This window comes from Squalius cephalus (assembly GCF_949319135.1).
Source record: "Squalius cephalus genome assembly, chromosome: 3".
Classification (NCBI taxonomy): domain Eukaryota; kingdom Metazoa; phylum Chordata; class Actinopteri; order Cypriniformes; family Leuciscidae; genus Squalius; species Squalius cephalus.
In genome coordinates this window covers 11,457,738-11,477,328 of record NC_137124.1, presented here as the reverse complement: position 1 = coordinate 11,477,328, position 19,591 = coordinate 11,457,738, and the positions used below count along the sequence as shown (strand labels likewise).

At 35.9% G+C, this 19,591-nt stretch overlaps 1 protein-coding gene across 1 annotated transcript in view; it reads right to left on the bottom strand.

Moving 5' to 3' along the window:
* Nucleotides 1-383: 383 nt before the first annotated feature.
* Nucleotides 384-19,591, bottom strand: part of mllt3 (MLLT3 super elongation complex subunit) — a 58,944-nt gene continuing 39,736 nt past the window's right edge. The window contains exons 7-13 of the mRNA XM_079867768.1: nucleotides 17,242-17,820; nucleotides 7,359-7,431; nucleotides 7,014-7,152; nucleotides 6,757-6,856; nucleotides 5,895-5,963; nucleotides 5,511-5,582; nucleotides 384-1,866 (exon numbers count right to left, since the gene is read on the bottom strand). Of these exons, the coding sequence (XP_079723894.1) occupies nucleotides 1,735-1,866; nucleotides 5,511-5,582; nucleotides 5,895-5,963; nucleotides 6,757-6,856; nucleotides 7,014-7,152; nucleotides 7,359-7,431; nucleotides 17,242-17,820 (1,164 nt within the window). The 3' untranslated portion in view covers nucleotides 384-1,734. The remainder of the gene's footprint in view (nucleotides 1,867-5,510; nucleotides 5,583-5,894; nucleotides 5,964-6,756; nucleotides 6,857-7,013; nucleotides 7,153-7,358; nucleotides 7,432-17,241; nucleotides 17,821-19,591) is intronic.

The window sequence follows — 19,591 nt, the reverse complement described above, 5'->3', positions numbered from 1 at the left end:
TCCGGTTTGAACATAAAAGGCTAAAAGTGAAATTTTCAGTGCATGTCTGTGTGAGTGCAAGCTGTTGAAGCTCCGCCCTCTGTGCCGGGAGCAGCAACTCATTTGCATTTAAAGGAACAGACACAAAACGGTGCGTTTTGGCTCACCCTCAAAAAGTGACAACTTTAACATGCTATATAAAAATATCTGTGGGGTATTTTGAGCTAAAACTTCACATACACACTCTGGGGACATCAAAGACTTATTTTACATCCTGTGAAAAGGGCATTATACCACCCCTTTAAGTAAATTCAGATGATTGTAGCCATATTTACCAGCTAAAAATACGTTTCATTGATAAAATGTTCACTGGTCAGTAACCACATCCACAACGGCTCTGTTTTGAATTTATATTATGATCAAGAACTGTCAACTGGAAGCAGGTCAGGGCCTTCCAAGAAAGGAAAGATAATCACTTTTGTTCCTTTTTTTTTTAAATCACATATAAAGTTTATATACACATATAAACATTATATAATGATAACTAAACTAAAAGCTCTTTGGGCTGAGAAAATGAATCTGGGAAACAAAGTGTACAAGGCATGATTTTCATTCAGCAAAAACAATCAAATAAAAGAAAAAAATTCATACATTTCACACAGTGCCAATTATTCAGTATGAATCCACTCCGTCTCCCACATTATCTATATTTCTGGCCTGCTCATCTGATTCAACATTATAAGGTAATGAAAAGGGAATGCTGTTGCGTTTGCAGAAAGCAGAGCTTGAGGGCTACAACTCGACCGCACAATCTGCTCATATTGGCCTCTATCACATAATCTAATTCAAAACCAAAAAAAGAAAAGTCATCATACAATGGAACTGAAAAGTAAACTTTGATTACTTCTTGATTTCCTCAGTTTAAACAAAGCACTCCCAAGCTACAATTGGGACAACCAATGAACAGCCTCGGGAACGGTGGTCCCCAAAAACAATAAATAACATTAGAAGATTCAACAATACATTTTCCAACTGAAACAACTTTAAGAAACATTTTGGGTAGAGGTCAACGGATTCGCTTAAGTCTTTCGAATGGTGCAATGAAAACCATTATATTATCAATTATTCAACAGGGCAACATTTTACCGCTCAGAAATAATGTGCGATTCATTGAATAATAGGTCTGAAAGTCGTCTCCGTCCAGCATTATGACACCGTTCATTTAACACGATGTACAGTACAGCATGAACAACTTTGCTTCTGATCCATGGAAATAGTGAATGAAAATCCTTTTCATGTTTAACATTATGAGATGTTTCATTGCCAGTGAGATAGTGATGATCCCAAGTGCTTGCACAAGTTTAATATCATTTGCACTTACACACACACACACTTGAAACTCATACTCAATAAATAGACAATGTGGTAAGGCAGTGTTGAAACATGCATTCATCACAAAGAACCTATCAAACATTCATACGCAAGTAACAATATACACAAATGTGTTTCGATTTGGAGCAAGATTTTTTTTTGTTTTTTTTTTTGGCAATGTCAGATTATCAAGGCTTTTTGGGTGAAGAATCTCCAGACTCATGTAACAACGTTGTCGATTTCTGAGGCGTTTCGAGAGACGAGCTCTGGAATGAAAGCGGATCCTTCCATTGCCTTACAAGTTCCTATTTAGAAGGGAAAAACAAAAGGAGGAGAAAAGAGAGGTGTGATTTTCCTCCTGGTGGCAGCCAGCTGCACAAGTCTTCAAGACGATCCAGAAGTCTCCAGGTAGCTTTGCAGCTTCCGAACTGTGGTTTTGTCCAGAGAGCAGAGGTCAAAGTCAAAAGTTGTGTTTGTGATGTGAAAGTGTCCCGTTTCTTCTATGAGGTTTACAATCTGAAAGAGAAAGAGAGAAACATTTATCATCAGAGGGCTAAGCACCAAATATAAAACTGTTTTAAGCATCACTCTTGCTCATATTCAGTTTGATACAGGCAAACACCACACATTTTCTTTAGAAAGCACAAAAATCTACACTGTAAAAAATGATCGTGATTTTTACGGTCAAAGACTGTAAAAATGTTAATTGGTTAACAGAAAGTTTCCTTACTATATACGGTAAACAACTGTGATAGATCTAATTGTAATAATTGCACTGTAAAATACCGTTAAATTTACAGTTTTTGGAAGTGAAAAAGAATAAGTCATTGTATAATTTACAGTGAAAAACCGTAAATTGACATTCCCACAATTCCCTGCGACACTTCACATTTGATGTATTTTTTTTTCTTCATAGTTTTCTTCGTTTTTTTTTCTAATCAGTTATGACATTAGGGTTTTATGTTACATTTAATGTTGTTAAATTAATGTTTATTGCATTTTTTTAATTTCATTTGTGTTACCATGATGGTGTTTAGTGTTTGTGTGAATGACACTGTGCAGCTTCTATATCTTAGTATTAACTTTCTTGTGAAAGAGCTGCTTGTGATGAGCTTTAATTCATCAAGTGATTTTTCATCACCACTGTGATTGGTGGTTGTCGGTGAATAACTATGGTACAAAACAGATATTAATACTTCAATAGGTCAGTAAATCAACATTATATCAGATAATTAAATACAATTTCTTACTGTAAATTTTAAGTCTGTAAAATCTAAAATGTTGCTACCGTATTTTTTACGGTAAATTTCTGGCAACCACAGCTGCCAGTTTTTTACTGTAAATTTAACAGATTTTTTTTTACAGTGTAGTTCAATGTTGTTACTTTGCAGATTTAGCCCCAAAACGAGTCATTCAGAAGCAGCATTTCTCAATAATGCGTGACCGTCCCTGTTCTTTCGTCTAAGAATCTTCTACAAAGCTCCATTGACACCGAGGAGCCTCCCTTTGCATGATGTCTCGTGTCTGATTGTAATGAAGAAGATGCTTTCCCAAGGCAGCCTGTTATTGGTTCCAGTCCTCGCTGGTTCAGAAGGGGGTTGAATTGTGATTACAAAGAGAGGGGGGGTTTTGCAGAGCGGCCGCATGGATTAAACTGGACCCTAATGGGACCCAAACCTGATCCGTTTCACACTACAAAGCAAAAGCCGCATATGGAAGGGATTTCTTGCATTTCTCCTGATCGTGGGCCAGAAGCACAGTGAGGCCGAGAGGCCTGTTATGACTTCTGAAGATAGAAGTCAGCTGTTCGTACGCCTGTAGCCTGGACTAAAAAACCTGGATGTGCTGCCATTGTTTAAAATTTAAGAAGCTTAAGCAGACAACAAAAGGCTGTTGTGAAAGTTGTTGCAGATAAATATCATTATATATCATTTTATTATAATATAATTTAATACATTATGTTAGTTGTATATTAGTTACTGTATATATACACATACATATATGTACTCTAGACTACATAAACACAGTTTATATATATATATATATATATATATATATATATATATATATATATATATATATATATATATAAACCATCTATCTATCAATCATCTAATTTATAACATTTGAAATAAATATTTGGATAAAAGTGTCTGCTAAATGATTAAATGTAATGTAAATGTAATATATGTGTGTGAAAAATATACAAAAATATAATTAGGCTAATGTGTGTGTATGTGTATATATAATTGATAAATTTAATAAATACATTTATATTTTTAAATATGTGTAAACAATTAAAAATAGATATAATTTATAACATTTAAAATAAATGTACACATTTATATTTATATATTTATATTTATATTTATATATATATATATATATATATATATATATATATATATATATATATATATATATATATATATATATATATATATATAGTAGAGGCCAAAAGTTTGGACACATTACTATTTTTAATGTTTTTGAAAGAAGTTTCTTCTGCTCATCAAGCCTGCATTTATTTGATCAAAAATACAGAAAAAAATGTAATATTGTGATATATTATTACAATTTAAAATAATTGGTTTTCAATTTATTATACTTTAAATTATCATTTATTTCGGTGATGCAAAGCTGAATTTTCAGGATCATTACTCCAGTCTTCAGTGTCACATGTGACATCCAGTCAATCACATGATCCTTTAGAAATCATTCTAATGTTCTGATTTATTATGAGTGTTGGAAACAGTTCTGCTGCCGAATATATTTGATGAATAAAAGGTTAAAAAGAACTGCATTTATTCAAAATAAAAAAAAATTTTTTTTTTATATAAATCTTCTTTATTATCACTTTTTATCAATTTAACACATCCTTGCTGAATAAAATTATTGATTTATTTTAAAAAAAATAAAGAAAATCATTACTGACCCCAAATTACTGACCAGTAGTGTATATTGTTGTTATAAAAGATTTCTATCTTGAAAACATTTGCTTCTTTTTTTTCTTTTCTTTTTTCTTTTTCTTTTTTTTATTCATCAAAGTATCCTAAAAAAGTATCACAGGTTATGAAAAAATATTAAGCAGCAGAACTGTTTCCAACTTTGATAATGAATCATCATATTAGAATGATTTCTAAAGGATCATTTGATAGACTGGAGTAATGATCCTGAAAATTGAGCTTTGCATCACTGAAATAAATGATAATTTAAAGTATAATAAATTGAAAACCAATTATTTTAAATTGTAATAATATATCACAATATTACATTTTTTTCTGTATTTTTGATCAAATAAATGCAGGCTTGATGAGCAGAAGAAACTTCTTTCAAAAACATTAAAAATAGTAATGTGTCCAAACTTTTGGCCTGTACTTTATATATATATATATATATATAAATCTATATTATTGTTATTATTTTTATTATATATGTGTGTGTGTGTTTAAAAAAAATTTTTTTTTTACTCATATATATTATACATCATAGATGTCCCGGAATGAAGAATTAATCTTGACAGGATAACAAAGAATAAAGCTTGGCAATGACATCAACGAATTTTCCAGTTTTCGTCAAGGGATAATCATGGAAGTTAATCAATGCCATATCTCGGGATACATTGCAGAGGACGATGACTATTTCACAAAACTCTGCAGGATTAGCTTGATTAAGATGTACGTTTGCACCGTTTGGACCTCGTTTGGGACGTCATCCAGACTTAAACCACCACAGGCTTTGCAACAGAAGGGCACAGCAAATCCTTGGAAAGAGAGAAGTATTACTCTCCATCGTGTCAAAGCAAATCGGCCTCAAAGAACAGGAATTATGGGCCGCAAAGAGTTGACTTGGCAAGCTCTTGAAGGAAGAGAAAACTTACAGTTACCAGTATGATTTATTACATCCAGATATTCATTGACATGTTAATGCTGAGGGTAATAACTTTAAACTTTACAGGTTTCTAAACTTTCAGGTAAAGCTCCCAGTGATCCTTGAACACCGAGAGGGAGTTTTTAAGTGTCCCATCTCATGTTCCCTCATAAAGGTCCTTCTGCGCTGAAGGAATATATCACCGTGTTTCAGATGCACAAGTCTCTTTGTGCAGGAGTGAGTGATTTAGGAAAGCTGACTTCTGACAGAACATGCTCCTCATTCATTACCTGCTGTAATATGTGCCTTTCCCTCAGTGCCATCAGTCTTCTGTGAAGCTCCACCAGCTCATCCAAGTACGCCTGCGGAACGAGACGTTAGATTCATCAATAAAAGAGGAGACGCGATTCAGATTGATCAATCACGCCTTTACTAAATGTGACATGTCTAAAATGTGCCGTGTGTTGTGTTGTCCTGAACTGCAGGGGTTTTCAACTGTTATTGCTTTTTGGACATCAAGTGGCGAAATAAAACGGTATTAAAATTGTTTAGCGCACAGCCACACACAAATATATTCGTACAATTCAACTTATAAAAGTGTATTAATATTACAACGATAGGCCATATATACGCTATATGACTTTAGCACATATGCACTAAAAAAAACTGCTTACCTTGTCACAGTCGATGTTTTTATTTTTGTCCATCTTTGCTTGTTTCATAGGACTTTTCACTTCGTGTATCTGAAAAATGTATCATAATAATATTATAATATATAGTTTGGGGTCGATATGATTTTTTAAAATGCTTATATTCACCAAAGCTGCATTTATTTAACCAAACATACAGTAAAAAAAATAGTAATATTGTGAAACATTAATTTAATTTTTTTAATTTTTTAGATATAATTTATTGATCAAAGCTGAATTTTCAGCATCATTACTCCAGTCTTCAGTGTCACATGATCCTTCAGAAATCACTCTAATACGCTGATTTGCTGCTCAAGAAAAATTTCTTATTATTATCATTGTTGAAAAAACAGTTGTGCTGCTTAATATTTTGTGGAAACCATGATGCATTTTTTTAGGATTCTTTGATGAAAAGCATGAATACATTGTTTGTAACAATTTTTTTAAAACTTTTAATAGTTTAAAAAAAAAAAATGTATATGTAATCCTTAAAAAAGTTATACATTAATCTTTGTTGAATAGAAAGTTCAAATGAACAGCATTTTTTGCAACATTATAAACATATTTACTGTCACTTTTGATTAATTTAATGCATCCTTGCTGAATAAAAGCATTCATTTACCATGCAGAAGTTTGGGGTCAGTAAGTTAGTTAAATGTAGTGTAAATATATATTATAAACATTTGTATTATAACATCAAACCAGTTAACACACATACACTCACTCAAGCGGTTCTATAGTCTATTGACAGTTTTCCTCCACATATAATTTTCACCTCGTTGCTCTTGAAGAGCACAAAAGTGGAAATGGAAGTGTGAAATGACACTACAGGAATAGAATGATTCACCTGGTTATTGGAGGATTTCAGTAGAGGTGGGGGGTCATTATGGGGCAGTGGTGAAGAGGCAGAGCTATTTTCACTGTCACTGCCGTCACTTAAACTCACCCTGCGAAATACGTGACAGATATTCACCATTCATTATCCCCATCCGAGTGTCCTCGCGTCAGCTACACAGCATGATATGCAGGCATGGATATAATATAGAAAATAGATATTTTTTGTCTGCATCCAGGGTTAATTGGAAGTTTTTCATCGATATTTACCTGCGGTGACGATGTGTCATTTGCGTGTGTAACGGTCGCTCTAAGTCCGAGTCCATGTCATTATCATCCTCCTCTTCAGAATCCTCTTCGTTTTCATCCGAGTGCAAATCTGGGATCACCGACCGCAAAGGACCCAGAACTACAGGTGAATAAGGAAGGCAAATGTCTAAAGAAGCTTTTCTTTCTTTAGTGTAAATGTCAAAAGATGCACAACCTCAGTCATATTTCATTAATATTAGTAAAATAAACTAGCTAGTAAAATGCACTCCGTGGGAAAGAAGTGAGGCTTCAAATGACCCAGACTTTAACCAATCAACAGGATTTGGAAGATATTTGAAAGGTTACCTTGCCGCTTGTGTGCACGTCCGAAGCCAGAGCTGGAACTGGAGCTGGAGCTGGCCGGGCTGGGCTGATCCGACTAGGAAATAAGGAGAAGTACAGGCTCAATAACAATAATAATACCAATCAAAGCATCGGTTTTGTGTGTTCGAGAAGTTTGACCATGAGATTATGTAAAAAAAATAAAATAAAATAAAAAACAGCAAAATGAGATCTCTCATAAAACACAGAATCTGTCCCTATGTGAATCACATCACAATAACAATATCAAAAAGACAAAGCCTTGCACAGTATTGCTTTTTCTCATGACACAAAATTGGGTTTGCAGTCTCATAATTCCGAAGGAAGGAAGGAAGGAAGGAAGGAAGGAAGGAAGGAAGGAAGGAAGGAAGGAAGAAAGAAAGAAAGAAAGGAAGAAAGAAAGAAAGAAAGAAAGAAAGAAAGAAAGAAAGGAAGGAAGAAAGAAAGGAAGAAAGAAAGGAAGGAAGGAACATTTCACCATCAAACAAAATGCCATACAGGGGCTCATGTACAATTTAAACCTTTATTAGAATGAATTGGACTTTCTGATGCTTCATTTGACGTAACTTGAAAACTAATGAAATATCCCAATTAGTGTGACAGCATTGATCTAGATGAAATATGAATAATAATAATAATAATACCTCTGGGGCAGGGTGCGAACTAAAGGCTTGATCCCACTGAAGGACATCAAAACTTATCAGTAAATATGATACGTTTCGATCTATGACTGATTTTAAATTGTAATTTTGGCCACCCCTGAAATGGGTCATACCATTATCTTCACTTGAGCTGTTGAATTAAATCCGCTATAAAACCACACTCATTCAGGGACGTGCATTTTATTGTATGAATGAAGAACATAATGTGTTTAAATTGCACACACCGTTCAGTTGAATGATAACAAACCCTCTTTAATGCAGTTAAACTGAATGTACGAAGCAAACTGTTTGCTGAAAATATCCACAACTTAACACTGAAATAGAAGCACGCGGATAATCTGTCAATCAACTGCGCGTGAAAGTTGCATTCATTACTATAGTTAGTGTACAGTATATCTATGCTAAGTGTAGACATTCAGATGCTACATAAGAGAGCTTGTTACTGAAAACACACACTTCACAGCTGAACTATTGCCACACAGATGTGAGGTTAGTAACACAGTAACATCATTTAGTTACTCAAATACTGCATGACACCGACTAACACTTAGTAAAACTGACTCTGAAGAAGAATCATAGTTATAGTGAGGCCATTTCCATGATGTTCTGTTCCACACTAGAGGCTTTGATGGGGTTTAGTGTCACTTCCTCACTGTAAATCAGTGGGTTCCCCCTTCTCTAGACCTAATGAAGGCTGATTTATGATCACACAGATCCCTTCGGGGCAACATTCACACTAAACCTTCCTACTCGCACATGTCTCTTCACTCTGAGTGCAAGAAAAGCTATATACAAGTTAAATGCTCATTATCAATCCAAATCATGTTGCGAAAACAGTCAAATTGTACTACAAGAACACCGAAACAAAGAGTTTAGCTATCTGAAATGCAGATATTTGCCTTGAAAGATAACACAAGTGAAGGGAATGAGACACTTATCCAGTGAGTAAGTCTATCAGGCTGAGGTTAGACTAGATTTAGTAGAGGTCTCTTTGAACTGTTGCATGTGTAGATAAATTGTTGAGGATCCCACAATTTATGAGGCACCTTTGAACTCGCGGGGCAATATCTCACTACAGACCGAAGCCTCTCAGAACAATGGGACTGCGATTGATTGGATCCTACGGAGGTAAAAGAGCAGACGTGTTTTTAAAGGGGCTTTATTTGCTTTTAGAGACACATGTGCCATGTTTACTGAAAATACCATTCAAATGTAACCAATCACATCTTGTGCTCATGTGCTGTATGAACGGTTAATCCTGGTTAAAAAAAAAACATTTGTTAAAAGTTACCAAGAAATAAAAATCATCAATTCTTATTTTATCATAAAATGTTGCAGTGCTTATTATAAATGATTTTCAAATCCATATTTTTTAACCTCCCTCCCCTCCAAACGATTTGCCTCTCTGCGAAGGGTGGGACTAAATATTTCCACAACTGACATTCAGATCTGCCTCCATTTAGTTAGCAACGCCCAACTTCCTACGATCCAATCAAGTCCCAGCCAACATTTATTTTCTCATTCCAGATTCCAGAAGCCATTTCACTCATATCTACGTGAATAGGGAAGAAAACACGGTCTCAACTTTCGCTTTAATATTACTAGTTACTTTAAATCACAAATTCAATGTTGCATTAAACTACATCTAATACCAAATTTGATGCATTATTGTAATTAGACTGAAAGAACATTTGCATTCAAAGAAAATGTCAAAGTATTTTGCAACTAATTTTAGCTTCATAATATTTTTTTAAAGGGATATTTCACCGCTGGAAAGATGAATGTGTATTTAAATTGGGTCATTTATGTAGCAGAAATGTGAAATTATTTTAGAAGTTGGTGCCTTCTAGACTGAGAAAAGCCAGAAAATTTATTTTTGGCTCATGTGGATGAAAGACAACAACTCCCAGAATGCACTTGCTTCGCTGCCCTACGAGGCCACTCCCAAGCCACGCCTACCGGTTATAGAGGGCAATATCGAAAGAAATGATACAACTAGGCTACTAGTCGACTCGAAACTGAAAAGACGCCGTTTTATCGTGAGATCCCCCTATGGACGGGTTGAACATGAGGAACGAGCTCCTCCTACTGGCTGTAGTCTCTCGCCTCTGGCCAGAAAAGCCTCTGATGATGCTAAATGACTATTTTTTGCGTCATCTGAGGGTTTTTCCAGACACACAATACAGAAATCTCTCGTCTCGGGGGGACATGAGGGAGGGAAGCACGGTCATTCGAAAATACTACCGGGTTTCTACTGATACAAAGCTTAATGCTAATCGGTGAAGTATCAACTAAAAAAAATAATGTCAACAAAATAATCATAATGCATGTAATGTTTTTAATTTAGTACTGTCCTAAATAAGCCGTTTAACATAACAGATGTTCACATATAGTCCAAAAAAAAAAAAAATGAATTTACACAAATTAACCAGTTCAAAAGTTTACATACCCTTGAATCTTAATATTGTGATTTGTTAGCTGATGATCAACGACTGTTTTTGGGCTTTGTGATAGTTGTTCATCACGAGTCCCTTGTTTGTCCTGAGCACTGTTCTTCAGAAAAACCCTCCAGGTTCCTCACATTCTTCGGTTTTCTAGCATCTTCTGCAAGTAAACCCTTTTCAACAGTGACTATGATTTTAAGACCCATCTTCTCACAATAGTGGTTTCCATCCACCTATTTTTTGCGCATTTTGGGATGTCGCATAAAAACGCTGGATGGAAACATAAAGATGCGCATAAATTCTAAAAATGTGCATAAAAAACATGTGCGCTCAATTGAGGATCTCAGAATGATCAAACCAACATTTGAGCCAAAGTCTGGATTTGGATGAATTCCCTCCCAGAAGCGTCACACATGATTGTTCACAAACACCAGCATCCGAACACAAGAGAACATGAGAGCGTTTATTGAGTTTCATCCCAGCGCTCTAAGACTTAAGTCATTTATGATGGAGGAAAAAAGAGCCACAGTTTCTTCCCCGATTGAAACTTCCACTTTTATTACAGATATTTTGCACCAATTTTCTCAGGAAGTGACGATTTTGTTCTCTTCAACACATGGGATGGAAAAGTTGCTTTATTCGCAAATGTTTTATGTGATATTCCAATTTTGCAGTTAAATTCACTTAAACTTTGGATGGAAACATAGCTAGTGAGACAGTATGGATGTTACACTGCACACTTCTCAATGTAGTTGTTAATGCCTGCTATTAAAAGAGTTCATCTGCAACTATTAAGAGAACACATCCAAAATGCACATCAATGCGGCTTTCCAGGAATTTAAAAACAAAAAAAAAGAAAAAATTATTCATATAGCATCATCAAAAGTGAAGGTTAACATGGTCCTTGCCAAGAAAACAAGAGCAGCTCTTCTGAAAACAGCCATTTCTCACAAGGCAAAATGAGTGTAATGATGTTCTTTTAAAATTACATTCAGTACAACAGAGATGTGAGCTGTAAGTGGAGCGAATTGGACTGATTAACTGCAATCCACAAAGACTTCCCGAACAAATGGAGGTATAATACAAATCAGGCTTATTGTGGCAAATGGGGCCGAGGATAAAAGAGTAAGAAAGGCGCTCTGTTACAATTGCCTTCATGACTCTCCACTTGGCTGAAGTTTTGAGGTTTAAAGTTACATTAAAGTCCACTCGGTTTTTCTGCGCTGTGCTCACGTTAAGTTTAAATTTGTGCTCTAGCTGGATACGCATTTTACAAGCTTTCCGAAATTGCATGAGGTGGAGAAACATTCGGAGCGCTCAAGAAAAAAACCCAGCAAGGAAGTTGAATGCGAAACTATTAACCTAATTCCTCTTGGAGAGCGGCCCGAGAGGAAATCTAAAGAAGCTATTAAAGTTAATCTGAATTAATTTGTTTACATTCTTCTCTGATGAGCACTTGGTGAAACTGAATCGGGTGTCTTGAACAAAACGTACGAGCTGAAGCCATTCAACTCCTCAGCGAATGGAAGAAGTGAGTGTGGGGTTTAGAATAGGGCAAGCATGGTGATTATGGCTAATGGCTAAGAAGGTTTTAGAATACTCTTGGGAAACGTTTGCTAATGTTATCTATTCAGTCAGAACGGACCGGGAGAGCGCAAATTCGTGACTCTCTTTACTATACTAGTCAAGTCACCATATAGCGCTTTATAAAATACAGACTGTTTCAAAGCAGTTTCACAGTAATAAACCGGGAAAGAACAGAATTGATGATGCAAAATTCGTCCAATACATTTCCGTATGTAGTACAGTAAACAGCGCCGACTATAATACTATGGTACTTTATCAGTTTTTTGTTTGTTTGTTTTATTTAATGACAGATTTACTATTACTCATACTTTGGGTTAGGTATTTGAACAAACCCTTAACCTAAACTAAAATATGGATATACATTACCGTTAAAAAGTTTGGGGTCAGTAAGATTTGTAATTTTTTTTTTAAAGAAATTAATTTTTTTATTCAGCAAGGATGCATTCAATTTATCATAAAAATGACAGTAGAGAACTTTCTATTTATCAAATAAACCTTAGAAAAAATGTATGACAGTTTCCTGAAAAATATTAAGCAGCACAACTGTTTTCAACATTGATAATAATCAGAAATGTTTCTTGAGCAGCAAATCAGCATATCAGAATGATTTCTGAAGGATCATGTGACACTGAAGACTGGAGTAATGATGCTGAATATTCAGCTTTGATCACAGGAATAAATTACATTTTAAAATATATTAAATAAAATAAAATAATATTTTACAATATTACTGTTTTTACTACATTTTTGATCAAATAAATGCAGCCTTGGTGAGCATAAAAAACATTTTTTCAAAAATATATAACTTTTGAAAACTTTTGAATGATAGTGTATGATAATGTATTTTTAATAATGGACCCACGTGATAGCCAACCTTAAATTGTGCAGCTTCTTGAGGCGTAGTGTCCTGTTACTTGGAATTTCTATGTATTTATATTACAAAATGGGCTGGAAAAATCCCACAGACAATGCAATGGGAGATGTGAACCATATACACTGGAAAAATGTTGCTGCATTTAGTTATTTAAATTAACATACTTTGTTGAGATAACTTAAATATCCAACTTTTCTACACTAAAGTTAACTAAACTTAAAATTTTAAGTCAAGCACGAACATTTAAGTTGAAACAACACATTATTACTTATTCTAATGTTGAATTTTAAGTTGTGGTGATAAATCGCAACAATCATTTTTTTTTACAGTGACAGGGATGCAAAAACACCCATTAACCCCTAGCAACCACTCACAACACCTTAGCATCATGGCGATCATCTATGGTTTTACCTGTTCGCTATGGCCTTACTTCACAAATACAGTTACTTTCCATCCAGCCCTTTCCAAATAACCCATTCAAACTCACATCCACACCATATCCTCACACAGCACTCAGCTGAAACTATTCACCACGGGCATCCTCGCCATGCCTTAAACCTTCAAAAACACTGCAACGAATCGAAGGCTGGATATAACAGTGCGCTATAAAACTGTTACGGCTCACTCACTCGACCGGGAGTGACAGTGGTGCTAGTGAGAGTTGCTGGCGGGGGGCAGGTGCTAAAAATCTCCCGTGAAGTGAGTTGACAATAGGGGCTGCCAAAAGTCCTGCAAGCAGGGTGGTAAAGACACTTAACTTCTACCCCTCGCCGAGTCTGTGGAAGAGCAAAGTTGTTTCTTTGAAGTTCCTTTCCCTTCATTCTCACTGTTTTCCCCTTCTTTCTTTTTTCTTCAGTCTGCATTTTACTGCCTGTTTGTCCGTCTGGGAGCCTAGCTGACATCAAACGCATGGTCAGGGTCCTCCGCTGTAAATCAAGCGCGGGCCGCACCCCTCTTCCCAAACTAGACACTTGTAAAAGCTCCACGAAGAAGCCCTGCACCCCTTAGACAATAAAACTGATGTCATCACTCATTGAGGAAAGCCTCGTATAGATCTTTAAGTATGAAGATCATCTGGAGTGTCCCGGAGAACATGGAGAGAAACACAGAGCCTTGCTGTCGCCCGAACTTGAGTAATGGGAGAGCTGTGGCTATGCAGTAAAATGCTACATTACTTTTCCAGAGCTAATGAAAAAAAAGCAACTTCCATCAACATGGACATGGTTTGCAGTTTGCGGTGACATGCAGACCACCAAACTAAACCGATGCACTAAACCAGTCAAGCTCTGAACACACACACACACACACACACCTAAATGATTAAACAAGGAAATGTCAAGAATAAATGCTCTGCCGTTAACAGACACACGTCAGCGCATGATATAGTTGTCATCAAACATTTTTCTGAATTATGATCGCCAAAATAATCCCTTTTAACCAATTAAATAAATGTCAAGATGCTCGTAACGACTCATAATTCTTCACAAGTCTGTATTTACACTTGAGCGCTTTGCAATAAACACACAAAACGAAAGACACACAAGCTTCAAGAGTTTAGCACACAAAGTAGGTGGTCACTAGCAGCACCACACAGCTGGTCTGTGGCTTTACGACCATCGCCTCTGCTGTGGTGCCGTAAATCTAGCAGTGGCTCTGAAGCTGGCAACTGCTCTGCTTTAAGACTATTGTCCCATTCCCTTCAAGCTTGTGAAGCTCTTCGCTTACGGAGGACGTCACATAAACAGATTTTAGGATTGGGTTACAGCCACTCCCACCAGTCTTTTCCTCTGAGCGGCTCTGGTAGTGCCGCTACATGGCAACATGGGATTTGGATTAGGCCAATGGCTGCGACACTTATCTTTCTTTAACCTGTACTTAAATATAGCTTTTGTTAAGAAATGTTATTTATCAACATTTCAATTTAGCTATATATACACATATATATATATACACACACACAAACTAAACAAACTTGCTTTTTTATTACAAAACTGTGGTGTACTGAACAAATTGTGTCTCTGTCATAAATTAATTAAATTATAATTAATATTATTATTATTTCTTAAGGATAACAAAATCTATTTAGGGAGCCCTTACTTGCACATTACTATAATATTAAAGGTTAACAATAAAGCCCAAACTATTAGCCTAAATTCAATTGCTATTTATTTTTATTTAATTCAAATGGTATGCAAACATATAAACTACACATAAGGCAGTTTTGCATGAACTTCTAAATCTAATTATAAAATAGTTGAAATATAATATAAAAAACGCCATTTTTTGTTCAAATTTCAAGATAAAAATGGACAGAATTTGAAACACGACAATGTCTCTTATTGAAAGTAACAAAACGCGGAGCTTATTGCAATTGTAGGTGGTTAATGGTGGTTATAGGCTACAATGCTGTATTCGTCGTGTACACATAAGAAAATTTCACAGGACGAATGCGAGTACCGTTACATCCCTAATTACTATTTAATCAAATGTCAAGGAAGAAAAATTAGTTTTGTGACATAAGGTAAAGTGAGGTCAACCTCAACAATGGGCCGGGACAGCAGGGGTATCACGGTTTTTCGGTTTGGTTTAAATATTGTTAAACCCCTAATATATATTACAAATGACACACAGAAAACATTAAGAACATTATTCATTGACCTGTCCATTTAATCAATCTATTCCTAAAATAAAAAAGTATTAGGGTCTAAAAGTGGTTAAACCCATGGATGCATTATTACTATTGTTACCATAACTACTATAACAACTAAAATGGCATTTGTATAATATAAGTGAAGTAAATTCCTTCACAATAACATTTATGAAAAACTACCATATTTACTATTTAACTGTGGTAAAACCCATGGTAATGTTTGATAAGAATTGTATGAAAGTAGGGAAATCATTTATTTTTAGGATAAAAAGCAAAATGGGAAACTTACTAGGTAGCAGGATATAGAACTAACAAGAGATGCACCGACAGCAACAATGAGGTAAATGATCCATCAAACTAAATCGGTGTCTTGATCATTATTCACTAATGTTTGTTACAAGCTTAGAAAAGGGTCTAGGAAGAAAAAAAAAAAGCAAAGGCAATTACAACTTCCTCTAGCAAAACGCTCCTTTACTGCCTTTCTAAAGACAGAAATATACTGTGTGAATGTTAGTGGTAACGTAGATCAGCACAGGGCCACCGGGGTCTTACAGACCTGGTGACCCAAAGAAAGCAGCACCTGGTATTCGTCAGTTGTCATAAACACTGAAGTTTCTTTCCTTCCCTCTTTTTTTAAAGAGCGAGTTTAAAGGAAAACTCTTAGCTATTCATGGTGTCCTTTCTCCATTCTCCTCGGGTGTCATAAAACCATAAATCTCATCTCAGCACTCGCCTTCTAGCCAATAAAACAGCCCCCGTTTTATGAGCTGCTCTCTTGCTGAAGGTAAATGAGCCTTGCCACTGGTGACACTGCCGAAGCTTAAAACATTCTAACATAGATCTACACGAACTACTTCATTTTTCCAGTCCAGGAAAAGTGACGAGTGAAATCAAGACTAAATTCACTGACTAGGAAATTGCCAGTTGAGCAGCACAATTTTGCAACCTTGCCCCTTCCTCGTGTCTGGCAGCGATTCAATCTGAAACATGCAATCCTCAATATGACGAGATTAAATTGATACTACATCAGCAACCTAAATAAGCAGCCTTTGACCAACTACCAGATTTCCTTTCCTCAAAAACCGAGAGGTCTAGCAAAGGACGGCACCCAAACCAGACAAATGGTCCCTCAGCACCTGGACACCCACCAAGTTTATTAGATCCCCTCTTGCACCAGACCTCCATTAGCCGGTCTCAACCTCTTTGTTTGATGTTTACAGAGAACCCCAAATCCCAGAAAAAGTCTCCGCTAATAGTCAACTACATTGTTCGAACACTAAAGCTCATACCAAAGACTAGGCTCTGAGATCTATTGTACTTTCCCATCAAATTGGTTCCATAGATTTCAGCACTTGTACAATAAAATGGCCTTGCGCATTGAGCTAGAGATGCACAACATCATAACTATTTTCAATAAATAGCCGATATTACTCACGTAAATAGTGCATTCCTACATTTAAAAATAATTACAAAGCCCTCAATTTGTCTGTATTGTACTGTAAACTGTATTTCCATAAAGGTCATTTTTAAGCTCACCAGATGTTTGTATAAACTACAAAACCCATTTGAGGGGCAACTGACCAACTAGAGAAAATGAGGGACTAATTTTCATATTGTTATGTTCAAGTATTGTGATTGGAAATTCACTTACGTCTGATCTTGTGAACATGTTGTCGTCCATGTCCGAGTCGTGCGGGTCCAACACATCCTGGAAGGGCGGTAACGCTGGCGGTTTTCTCTTCTCTGAAAGTTCACTGTTTTGTAACCTACTATGCCGGATTTGCGGCTTGTCTTTCAAAACTTTTTTATCCGAATGGTGGTGCTGTAGCAAAGTGGGACACGCTTGCTGCTTTTGCGAGCTCTCCGAAAAACTGCTTTTCTGTTTTTTGGTAACATGGCCTTCAGTGTCCAAAACAGGCCGCCGTTTACTTTGTCCCAAGCTTGAGAAGCTAATCTCAGATGACCGCGGCTCCTTCGACGTGGTCTTGGGCTCCTTAAATCCCATTTGGGGAACGGTGCGATCTTCCTGAATTGGTTGATTCTCTTTGGGTTTTTTGGAATCTTTCGAGAGTTTTCCAGAGTCCTTGCTGAAATCTCTGAAGGCACTTTTGGACTCTTTTGAGTCTTTGGAAGGCTTGTCCTTATGGTCCTTAGACGGCTTGTGGAGCTTGAGGGAGCTGCTGCTAATGTTGTTTGTGGTTGTAAGAGCACTGGTGCTTTTGGACCCGTCCTATAATGAGAATATGACAATATTAGGAAAGATATCTAAGAAGTCTAAGATGAATTAATTAGTTAAGCATTGTATCCAAAGGGACAACCATTAAAAAACCATTACTAAAACTACTATGGTGGCATCATTTTACAGTGATGGTATAATAGTATTTTAATATACACACATTACGATTTTTATGACTTATATTCAGCAAGTGCACATTAAATTGATCAAAAGTGACAAATATTTTGCAACATAATAAATGTCTTTACTATTTCAAATTAAAGCTGCTCTTTTGAACTTTCTGCTAATAAAAGCTGTTTATCCCTATAAAGTGCCTTTGAAACCATCTATATTGTTTAAAGCACTGTATGCTGTAAATTAAGGAGACTTGACTTTCTATTTATTAACAAATCCTGAAAAAAACATTAGGCAGCACAACCGTTTCCAAAGAAATCCAGCTTTGCATCACAGGAATACATTACATTTTTAAATAAATTTAAATAGAAAACACATTTTAAATTGTAATAATATTTCACAATATTACTGCTTTTACTTTATTTTTGTCAAATAAATGCAGCCTTGCTAAGAGACTTCTTTTTCCGACCACAAACTTTGAACAGTAGTGTATCCCATAAATCCTTATTAATGTGCCATGGTATTTACATGGTAAAAAAAAAACAATTGTACTTTTTGTTAGTGAAATGAAGAACAATACATTAACAACTGCTATAGATATTCAAATATTGAACTTTTCAACCATTAAAAATCGACAAATAATGTGTGTGCTCAAGCAAACAATCAAACCCATATGTGATGTGAAACATTTCCATAAACAATTGTTCAGCATGATCCGGAAAATACTACCACTGGGGGAAGGGCAAACTCAGGGCTATCTGGGAGGCAACCTGGGGACGAAGAACAAGCCTTTCGTTGACTTTAATGACAGGGTTATGCAATCTTCAAGCTAACTAGCTCCTTTCAATAAGTCATTGATGCAGTTAAGTCGTTAAGAAGTCTAGACAGAAAGGGAGTTCCAACCTGCCTAAACATCTTTTATTTTGTTATATCTGCAACAGCTTTCACGAGAAATGGACAAAACCTTTTCCTCCCATTTGAAACGGTGTTGCAAACACATTGAAACTGGCTTTAAAACGACATAAAAGTCCTTTTAAATGGTCTAGAAGAGGTGTTCATGTCAAAAGTATTTAGGCTTCAATCGGTTATAATGGACATGCTACAGTACATTTTGTCAGCAGACAAAGAGGTAGAAACCTCTATTCTCTTCATTTAAAATATGAACTACCATGATCATAAATCTTAGTGCTATTAGAGCTTAGTGCCAAAACGCGTGCAATATTTCTCCAAGAAAACTAGTTTTGCATTTCTCTCTTCAGGCAACCATTATGGTTGGCAATCAATCAACCTTCAAAAAAATCTTCAACCATAACATCGAATTAAGTGGAGGAAGTGGAGAAGGACAACAAAGCGCAGATTGTGGTTTTTGTTTTTGCTAAAGTGACCGGTGTGGTAGTGCAGGGGAGGTTGGCTGCGAACGACCCCTGATCTGTCAGTAATCCATCACACGCAAGGGCCTGTTTGGATTGGGAACCGTTTCCATGTTTCCAACTGACTCTTGTAACCTCACTGTAAGAGCTAGCGTACAATACAAGCTGCTTAGCGGCTAAGTGATATTGCACAGGAGACTAAAAATAGACCTAAATCAAAGAAACGTGGCGGTATGTAGTCAAGCAAGATTCACTAGCATTACGGCTAATGTGGTTTAATA